Source organism: Anastrepha ludens, chromosome 5 (assembly GCF_028408465.1).
Source record: "Anastrepha ludens isolate Willacy chromosome 5, idAnaLude1.1, whole genome shotgun sequence".
NCBI lineage: Eukaryota > Metazoa > Arthropoda > Insecta > Diptera > Tephritidae > Anastrepha > Anastrepha ludens.
Window position 1 is genome coordinate 49,881,969 of NC_071501.1, and position 11,003 is coordinate 49,892,971.

At 38.3% G+C, this 11,003-nt stretch overlaps 1 protein-coding gene across 1 annotated transcript; it reads right to left on the reverse strand.

The window, feature by feature from the left end:
* Positions 1-432: 432 nt before the first annotated feature.
* LOC128863746 (alpha-N-acetylglucosaminidase) lies at positions 433-8,199 on the reverse strand. Its single transcript, XM_054103058.1, has 4 exons — positions 8,059-8,199; positions 3,350-3,510; positions 2,873-3,273; positions 433-2,178 (listed from the first exon to the last, which is right to left on the reverse strand). The coding sequence occupies exons 1-4, from the start codon at positions 8,189-8,191 to the stop codon at positions 480-482; spliced, it is 2,394 nt and encodes a 797-aa protein (XP_053959033.1). The 5' UTR covers positions 8,192-8,199; the 3' UTR covers positions 433-479.
* Positions 8,200-11,003: the final 2,804 nt, after the last annotated feature.

Below are 11,003 nucleotides of genomic sequence, written 5' to 3' on the forward strand. Positions count from 1 at the left end.
ACAAGGGCCTCCTGTGCATTGAAAAGATCAGTTGGAGAACGAAATGGCTTCACTTGGTGTTTCCAACTGGATCCGGTTAGCACGAGAAAGAAACGACTGGCGCGCTTTGTTAAACTCGACCAAAATCGCTTAAGCGGTTATAGCGCCAATCAACAAGAAGAAGAAGAAAATAATTGTGATGAAATTAATAAGGCAGGCAAGGAACTGTGTTAAAACTATTGATTAACTTATGTGTAATGCATATCGAAATATTGCAAACTTACTAATTATCAATTCCAATTGACTTTTCGGACGCGTTTTTACCACTTTGAAAGATTTATAGCAGAACAGACCGACGAATCTTTATTGAGCAGATTTTTAACCAAAAACCCGATGTGCTTCATTATGCAGCTCCCATCCCCCATAACACAATGAAAAATACAACTTTATAGCTTGAGTACTTTAAAATTATTAATCGAGCATTAAATACAGTCATTGTTTTATTTGCTGTGTGGTTCTACGAAAACGGTTGTTTGGATGGCCCTTACGGAATCACTACCATGGTCAATGAAAAGTGAATCTTTCATATAGGCAGTCCACTTGTGGAAGATTTGCTGAGAAACAGTAATGCTATCGCCAACCGGCTCCAAAGGATAGCCTTTAGAGCTGATACTGAACGGATTCTCGATCTCCCGACTAACGGTCCGTTTAAAAGCTTCCTCATTGAACTTTTCATTTTGCTTCAAACTTTTTTGTAGCATCTGTAAAAATAATGCCCAACGCGGAAGATAATAATCTGTTACAACGCCAGACCACTGTTTAGTTGCATAATCCAAAATTTGTCCATCAGGACCCCATGCAGTGATTTGATTGCGCGCATTCATCTCATAAAGTTGTTTCTCTACTGGCCTGCGTCCCAAATTCTTGGCAGCTTCTAACCATTGACCAAGCGAGAAATCCATACTGGTGGCTAATATTCTTTCGAGATCATTTAAGATTTCCAACAACTTATCAGATATGTAAATGAATCGGTCAAATTGTTTGTTTTTGTAGGCAGCCATTAGGTTTACGTAAAGTCGATCGAATGTTATTTGTAAGAATTGGCGTGTCAAGTCGACCAGATCATGTAAGAAAAACGACAAGTTATATTGCGGAACAGTAGTGTTTCCTTCCACATGGAGTAACTGCTCCCAAGCATCATAAACACTTGAAGCATTATACCAAATCCATGGACTAAGATTCGTGGACGGCCTTCGCGCTATGCAATATTTACCTCGAATTTTCAACAATCCGTCATAGGAATAAACAGAATAACGGAGCAATTGCCAAACTTTATGCAGTCGTGCATCACTTATGCCATAACGCACATCAGCATAACTATCAAACCATAATTTCAAATCGATGTCATCCTGCAACCAGCCGCGCTCCAAAGCCAGCGAATACATAGCGTAGTTTTGATGAATGCCCTCCGGTGTAATGCCGACACCAATCATGGAGCTATTAGCCATGTTGCGTGCTAAACGAATTCTCGTATTCACTATATCAACTGATCCATGCATTCCAAGAGTCCCACCGAAATTGTGCAGCATGCACCAAATAAATGGTTGGCCATGAAAAGAATGTGTACGTTCATATTGTGGGAACTGTTCACTTTGAAGATCTAGCACTAGCATTTTTCCACGCGGCACTGCTAATAGAAACGCTTTGATCAATTCATCGGTCCAAAAAATATTCTTAACGAACATCCATCCCTGCAATAACCAAACAGCACTCGTATCTACTAAACTCATTGACTGGTAAATATGATATGCAGTGGCGTTCAGGTATTCAGCGTTTGCGAGCCGCGGCTGTATTTCATTGAACGGATCACAAAAATAAATGTTGTCACTACCGTAGATTTTAATGGTTAAATTGAGAAATTCAGTTGCGATTTGATGATATAGCGGTTCGCTTGGGTCTAGAAAAAGGTCGCAGCAGTATTTATTAGGGAAACGATTCCAGCGTTCAATAGGCGTAAAAGTGGCGTTGGGAAATAAGCGTGCCATAGCAACTGGTACATGTCCTGCGAAAGCCGGCAAAGCTACGCGCATACCAAGGTCACGTTCTGCTTTCAGAATACGTTTCTGCAGTACTTTTTGCATACGTCTATATGATTGCGGTATCGGTCCGCCCCAGCCCCGAATATTCCCCATGCGCTGCCTGAAATTTTAAGAGGAATGTTGTCTGCATATATGTGTATTATATTTGTATGTATGTATGTGTAAAATTATATACATGGGCTTAAATTAAAGTTAATAGAAAATAGGTTTTGAGCTCGTATCGATTTGGAAATTCTCAAAGAAATGTTTCATCAAGTGTCATTACGTTCAACTTTTTCTACGGCGTGGGTTTGACATTTCTCTAAAATCTGATATTTATGTAATGAGCGTAATAATTTTTAGAGCAGTTTCCTTACCTTGTACTTCTCAGTTTGTTAAAAATTTGAATGGTGAACGATTTGCAAACAATCAGAGCTGTAATATATATGTATATATATATAATTGACGCGTACACCCTTTTTTGAGTGTTTGGCCGAGCTCCTCCTTCTAATTGTGGCGTGCGTCTTGATGTTATTCCACAAATGGAGGGACCTACAGTTTCAAACCGACTCCGAACGGCAGATATTTTTATGAGGAGCTTTTTTTCATGGCAGAAATACACTCGGAGGTTTGCCATTGCCTGCCGAGGGGCGACCGTTATTAGAAAAATCGTTTTCCTAATTTTGGTGTTTCACCGAGATTCGAAGCTACGTTCTCTCTGTGAATTCCGAATGGTAGTCACGCACCAACCCATTCGGTTATTTTATAATAAAACACTAAATTACCTGTATATTACAATGTTTATTCATACTTACCATGCTTGGAAAGCCGGCCCTGCAAAATGATCCTCTATTTCATTTTTTGTGAGACCCATATTGGAATATATGTCATACCAAATGTACTCCTGAATAGGTGCTATAGTCAAAGTTACACCCATCATTGCCATCCAATCGATGTGACGACGCCAAATAGAAAAGGTCCACCACGCAAAACTGTAACTCCATGTGCAAACGTTTTGGTAATAAATGAAGTCACTAGCCGATTTCGAAAAAAATGTCACATTTGGAAGCTGAATAGGTAATGGCAATTCAACTTGAGTATGGGTCCAGTCAATATATTTATGCAAATAATACTTAAGATAGTGGTGAAAACCTTTCGCCACCGAAACGCCATCTGACCCAATTATGCTAATTGTTGAGTGTGAAGGTTTTGTAATCTAAAATAAGCGATAAAAACAAAGAAATTGTAAAATATTCAGCAGAAATTTAAATGTAAATTAAGAATAAACCCACTTGAAAACTTCTAGGAGGCATTGTTTTATCAACTTTCACTGTGAAACTTTTGGAGGCATCTTCACCGATTGTACGTGTAATTAGACCACGAACAGCCGTTTCTTGTATTTTTAGAGCTGTTTCCACATCTTGTTGATCAGTTACATTACTTAATAAGCATTCTGTAAAATACAAGGAAACCCGTCACAAAATAATCGGCATCCAATTTCTCATTTAATTTTGTTAATCAATAAGTATTAGCTAACGTAGCTAAATAAAAAAATGTTATAACAGCTTTGATCCAATGGTCGGGATCCTGATACAAATTTTGCTCGCAAGTGAAATAACAACAATGTGATCCTGACAGAGATCTATAGGCCGTTTCTTTAGCTATTCTCAAGATCTCAATTAAAATAATCGATTTAACGTCACAATCAAGGATAATGGATTACAAGCAAAATTGTGGGGATAACTTCGGCTGCCACGTCATAGGGGATTCGACAGTAGAATTCTGCTCGCTCATTTCGCACGTATTCTTGCACTCGTCCAATCAGTGATTGTTCACACAGTGTAAAGATTTCAGAGCTGTGGCCAATATTAGAATGTTAATTGGCCGGGGTCATAACAGCGGTTTGTTTACGAAAGTTATGTTTGGTGATATACGAAAGAAATTAGCACAGACTATGCTCATATTGCTCTTCATTGGCGTCACACAATTTTGTTTTTCACCAAAGCGGATGGCCAGCTCAAGCGCTGTGCAAAGCATACGGTAAACGCAACAATGGCATGTAGATTACGCGGTTTGGCCAATCTGGTTATGACAGGTTATGGTAGTCAATCAGCTTATTCTTTTAAATTCGCTGAGAGCCGGTTAAAGGTTCGATCTTAACCACACCTTCTGAATTCTTTTCACCAATCAGTTGATCCTTTCAAATTCTCTGAAAGCCGGTTAATGTGTATGTACTTCACCATGTATGTACTTATGCACACTTCATGTCCTAACATACATATGTACATACCTACATACAAACTCTACATCGTGTGACTACTTATACAAAAACAAAATACATTCATAGGCGCAGACGTAATTACATTATTCGTTACTACAACAAATACAATTTCATTCATAAACGCAAGCGCATATTTCTCAAAGTACGTTCATTCATACACATCTCGGAGCATAGGGCGGAACAAATAAAAGTTGAATATCAGTTAATTTAATTGTCTAATAAATTAAGAAGTTTATTGAAAAATTAATAAATTAGCGCTTAACACCGCCCAACACCAATCTCAGGCAGAGGTCAAAATCTCTCAACTAAACTTTCTACGACAGAGCGAGAACTCTAGGCTATATGCACGTTTAGTCCATACAAATCCCCAGGAATTGAAGATATCTTATTTTATTTATTTACTCCAACAGGGCGTCAAATATGTATCCCCTATCTAACCCATATGGAGCATATCTTCTACAGGATTACATATCCAGCAGGTGAACAGAGGATCAAGTACCCGACCCATTAATTTCAGCTCATTTTTCCTTAAAGCTATGGAGAAAATACTGGAGGAGCACATTAGAGAGGTAAATCTGAAAGACCATCCTCCTTGCATGAAAGAGTTTGCTTTTCAACAGCGCAAATCCACGGAGACTGTATATCTTATCAAGTAAAACCGCGCACAAAACGTAGTTGGGAAAATTAAAAAAAAAAAACATACAATAGGACCGAGTAAAAAGAGCAACAGGTGTACACTAATTACAAACTAACAAGAAGTGGATTTACATTTCGTAGAATATTACCGGGTTATATTAGCTCACCAGTTGATCCTGCGAGAGAATAGTCGTGAACTAGTTATGGTTCCAAACACACTAGAAACGCTCCAGTTTGTAACTAGTTGATTTCCCACAGGATGCACACTAACATATATAACTTTATATATAACATTTTTGTAAAGCAGATAATAATATGTATTATTTTCCAATGTAGTGCATCGTGCATAAATACAGTGGCTCACAGGTGTGTTCGTGTATTGATTTGGTATTTTTTATGCAAGTTACATTTAAAAAAAAAAACTGAAATCTATATTCAATTATAAACATAATTATAAGAATATACAGGTATATAATTACAAACACCAAAAAATAAATTCAACTATATTAATAATAAATAAATTCACTTTAATTTAAGACGCGCTATGGTCCAAATTGGAGTTAAAGGAACGCATATATGTATATTTAATTTAGCAAGAATATTAACAACAAAACAACTTACGGCATAAAACGACCTCACAGCCTTAGGTAAACTTAAAAATTTATGAAAATTTGTACTAATTATTTTTTTTAATACACTTTTTGTTTTAAAACTGATTTCAGCCGAAATTACATAGAGCCTACAAGTTCTTTGATATATTCTAGTGCCATTTTTCTCCAACTCCTCCATTTTTAAGTCCGATCGGTTGCATATGTCATTTTGCTCAAGAACACTAAATGAATACTCCATTGCATTGCGCTGGTGTTTCAACCACATGGAGGTAGTTCCAGATAAGTAATGACTGAACAATATTTGTAGTCGTTGTCTTGATGGAATCCAAATATGTATATGCCGTAAACTCAATTTTTCAGCACCTTGCAATAAAATAATTGTTCGCTAAATTCAAATAAATATTAATTTTCAAACAAGGGGGTTTGTCTATGAAAGCTAAGTTTCTGCCCCTGCTGATGACATGCAACCCCAAACGATAAAGTGAACTCCACCGTGTTTTACAGTTCTTCGGCTGTAGCTCTCAATGGGGTTAGATAAGCGAAATTTTACCGGAGGCAAAAAGATTAAATGTGTTTTCATCAGCAAAAATAACGTCTTTCGAAAATATTTCATCGTATTCTATTAGCAAACTGCACTCTGGACTTTCTATTCATTGTCTTCTATTAGCAAACTGCACTCTGGACTTTCTATTCCACGCACTAACAAATGGTTCGTTTCGAGCTGAAAATCGGCATAACGGAGAACTTTTCTTAGAGTTTCTGGATAACAAGACTTTCTGAACTTCTTTTGTCAACGCTGGTGCATACATGGTTGGGTCTTTCTTGATTTTCCTCAATATACACCTTTCAGTAGCCTCTGTAAAAAATTTATTTGACCCCTCGCAACTTTTGTTAGCCACTCTTTCACAGACAAAGAGTTGTATTATATACTGAACTGTGGACGTGCTTACTTGTAAATTTACATTTTCAGCTATCTAAAGGGTTTTCCAATAACAGGTGTTATTGGTGAATGGATTGCGCTATCGAGAGATGATTAACGATTTTTGTATGGTCGGAATTGGATGGTATTGATCTGGACAACGTTTATTTTCAACAAGACGGCGATACGTGCCACACAAGCAACGAAACCATTGATCTTTTACGGGAAAAGTTTCCAGACCGTGTTATCTCTCGAAGAGGTGATCACAATTGGCCACCGAGATCTTGTGATTTAACGCCTTGTGACTTTTTTCTTTGGGGCCACGTGAAAGATTTGACCCTCTCAACAGCCCAGGGTCGATTCAAGACTCCAAGATTGATTTCGTGAGGCTATCGAGGCCATCATGAAAAGGATATTGTCCTGTAAGCGTGGTCGTGGTGGTCATTTGCCTGAAGTTATTTTCCACTATTAACGGCATACCTTCTTCTTTATAATGAAATAAACATCCGATCATTTATATTAAAAAATAGCATTTTTCTTTGAATATCAAAATAACAACCCTCATTGGAAAACCCTTTATTTCTGTGAGTTATTAAATTATTTCTACAGTTGTACGGCGATCCATCACGGTATATTAAAATTTATATTAATGTATTACTTTAAGAAATGATTCACAGTAGCATTAATAATTTTTCTTAGATCTCAATATTGACGCCAGTAACGATAAAAGTTCGTACACGAAATAAGCTGTGAAGTCGTTCTACGCACTTTTTTGTTTTTGTTGCAAACATCCTTCTTAAATGAAAATTACTTTGAATTTATTTGTTGGTATTTATAATTCAAATACATATGTACATATATATATTATATTCTTCTTATTCTATTATATATCTTTGAATATACATATGTACATACTTATGTAACTTTTTTTACTTATTTTAAAGTATACATACATATATTAAATAAAAATATAACACTTTTTTTTTAATAAAGGATCACACGAAATAGCTGTTAGCCACTGTACATATAAGCAATGTCATCCGTTATAAAAACATATGTACATGCATACATACATAAGTAATAAGTATACAAATAAATTAATAAGTAAAAAATGGGTTTTCGAACGCCTTATATTGTATAAATATCTACAAATACATACATACATACATATGTACATATTTATAGAAGTATTATTATAAAGATCGTCGATATGAAAAGAGCACAATATCATCCCAACTCACAAAATCTGAAATATTGAAAAGACCTGCCCCAAAGTTTCCAATCGTCATACAAGTTTTTTAAAGCTACCGTCCGATTTGCTTGCAAATTTCATTAATTGTTAATTGAGTTTTCTTATAATTTAATACACAAAACGCGGGCTGTAGTAGACGAGTAATATAAATATGTCCATATATACATATATACAAACTGCTGATTTTCCACTTGTTATACATACATACATACATATGTTTGTAGGCTCTAAGTTGATCAATTTACTTTATTTATTGTTTATTATTTATACATGTACATATTTATGTTTGTATACCTACTTACCGGGGAAAAAGAAAACTAAAAATACTGCAGCAAGAATTGTGCTAAACAACCGCATCGTACTGTAATAAAATAACATCTGAAAAAGTTCGCCGAGAGTTATTGTACGAGTATGTAGGTGTATATGTACATGCATATACAAATGTCAAGACAGAATATTGCTAATGATATCGGTGGTGAGAGAATTTTCTATGTATTCAAGTTTATGCTTTCACCATGAAGGAAAATTCACCAGTACAGGGACTGGTGTGCTCCTAGTGGATTTAGGCGTATTACTAGTTCGCATTCCCTCTTTTTTTTAATTTAACAATTTGTAAACTTTAAGGGGGTCTTCTGGTCTCGAGGCCCTGAAATGAAGGGTTTTTTTGGGGATTGATTGTGACAAATCCTGTGAATATTTTAAAAAAAAATTTTTTTTATTTTAAAGGTACATGTCTTGGCTTTTAAAAAATGGTTTTGACTTTGAAAAAAATTAACACCCGCGACCTTGAAATGGCGCTGAAGACGTCCACCTCCAAACGAAACAGGTCTCCATTTTGGTCACGGTTTTTCCACCTGGGTAATCAGAAAGCAAAAATTAGATACATATGCGTTGTCTTCAGAGTTGCCCTGGTTAAGTTTTCCCGTGACAGATTTTTTTTTCAAAATTTTTTTCAAAAGTTATGCAACAATTTGCAAAAAAAAATTTTTTTTGCTCATTTTTTGAACTTTAAAAGGTTATAAAAATGGAATGAAAAAAAATTTCAAAAATCGTACACGGGGAAACTTAGCGGTAAGTTTTCCGAACCTTTTAAGACCAAAACCATTGAAATCGGAGTATAACTACTATGAAAAGTGTGACCAAAATGCTTAAAAAACACGATTTTCGGGGAAACGCGTTTAAAGATAAAGTTTATGATAAAACTTGAGGAGGAGGGTACACTTCGGTGCCCAGAAAAATGTGAAAAAATGCGATTTTCAAAAAATCCTTTCTGTGGCGTATTCTCGCATACACATACAACAAAATTATGCAAAAAAAAAAAAAAAATCGATTTTTTTTTCGCTGGAGACCAGAAGACCCCCTTAAACGAAGTCTGTGGAAATGATTCAGTTTATTATTGTTTAGACAATTATCCGAATAATTCTACTTTCGTTTTTAACGCCAATCGCTTACATTCAAATGTTTAATGTAGTGCACAGGCCTCGCCCTAACGAGCGAGCAGGTTTTCAGTAGTGGCTCCACTCTCCCTGATTTCCACTTGTTCAGAATAATGAGAGTGGCCATAGACAGATTGAAAACCCTTGTGAGGTACCCTACTCGCAATGGACCCAGGTTATTCAGTACCAGCATGTTAAGTCCGTCAGAGCCAATGGCTTTTGATGCTTTTGTTTTGTTGATGGCCCCCTGAACCTCATCACAGGGGAAAGCAAGTAGCACACTGTTGTTCGGTAGTTTGCGCAGCCGTCTGGTGACACGACGCTTGGACCTGTGGGCCGAAGGATGCAGTATGAATTGCCGGCTAAAATAGCTCGCGCATCTCTTCGGGCCTGACGAAATGCAACCGTTCAAGCTGATAGCCACCTTATCGGTAGATCAGAGCTTACTCACCCTAGTAGTGAAGTTACAGTTCTTCAGGTGCTCTGCCCATTTGGTCCGCTTATGTTGGGTAACCAGTGGCCGAATCTCCAAATTGAGATCCTTCATGTTAGTTTGCTAAAACGCTGATTCAGCTGCGAAATTGGGATGTATGTCACGCATCCTTTCCAGCAGGAATGAAGTGAGCCGCAGCAGCTATAAGCACCTTGCGGAATGCGCGTTCGCCTATGCGCACGTCGGTGGGGGCGGGGAGAGCGGCGAAGGTGTCCTGGGTAAATTCCGCGAATCCGGCCCAATTAGCTTTGTTGAAGTTAATATATGACCGGGGATTTGCGGAAACAATTCGGCAGGTCTCTCAATCGAGACGATAATGGACAAGTGGTCTGATGTGATGCGATAGCATAGGTCGCCAGAATATGCTATTTATCAGGCCAGAGCTAGCAATTGTTATGTCAGGCGAGCTGCTGCAATCGCCCATTACCATGGTGGGGACGTCCTCATTTACTGTGTTGAATGTCGAGTCGTCTATCTGCTCTGCCAAGTGCTGCCTTCTTGTCATGTCGGTCTCCTTGCCGCGGGGATGAGGCTTAAGTGGCGAGTTAACCCCATTCTATGGAGATTAACTTACCACGAACTAAGAGGGCAGCTCCATATAGGAATTGGGTATCCACTCAACCGCGGAACGGCGGAATTGGTGGCCACCCAAGTACTATGTGGAGAGTACCGTACCGACAACCTGGCAGGAGGTATAAAATGCATTTTCTTACAATGTGGAGGCTTAACAAGGATCTTTCTGCACGAGGTAACCCACTTCTGGGAAATCCTCCCGTCGAGCAATCGACAGCTCGGGCATCGGATGTGCAGGCCCGAACCCCACACTCCCCTATGACCGGAACTGACACCCAGGGTTCCGGAGGAAGCGAACTACTAGTGGTGAAACATGGCACATTGGCTATGCCAATGGAGAGCCGAGTGAGTGTGAGTGATACACCGCCGTCGAAACGATCTGAAGCAACTGAACAAGTTGTGGAGGATGTGGAGATGGCGGACAATCTCTCAGTAGACTCAGACGGATCTCTGGTACGGAGTAAGTCTTTGACAACGGTTAAACCTGGTGCGAATCAGGTAAGTACCGGTAAAAAGACCGAAGTTATTGGAGATTCGAACGCAGGTGTTGGTCTAACCGCAAGGCAGATCAAACGAAGGAGACAGAAGGCGAGGCAAGCCGAAGCACTAGCTAAGGCAAGGACTCAAGCTCCGTCAACTTCGACACCTGTAACGGAAACGGGAAAGCGTGGCAGAACAGAGGATTCCTCTGTAGCGCTGCGCTCTTCCGGAAACGAAACGGGGTCTGTGCCAACGACCGGGAAGA

What these genes read in the sequence shown, in the direction of transcription:
- LOC128863746 (XM_054103058.1), bottom strand. Translation starts at nt 8,191, where the DNA reads ATGCATGTACATATACACCTACATACTCGTACAATAACTCTCGGCGAA. An exon ending in TTTAGTTTTCTTTTTCCCCG is followed by an intron (nt 3,511 to 8,058) that starts GTAAGTAGGTAT and finishes TGTATTTTACAG; the next exon opens with AATGCTTATTAAGTAATGTA. An exon ending in GGGCCGGCTTTCCAAGCATG is followed by an intron (nt 2,179 to 2,872) that starts GTAAGTATGAAT and finishes TTAAAATTTCAG; the next exon opens with GCAGCGCATGGGGAATATTC.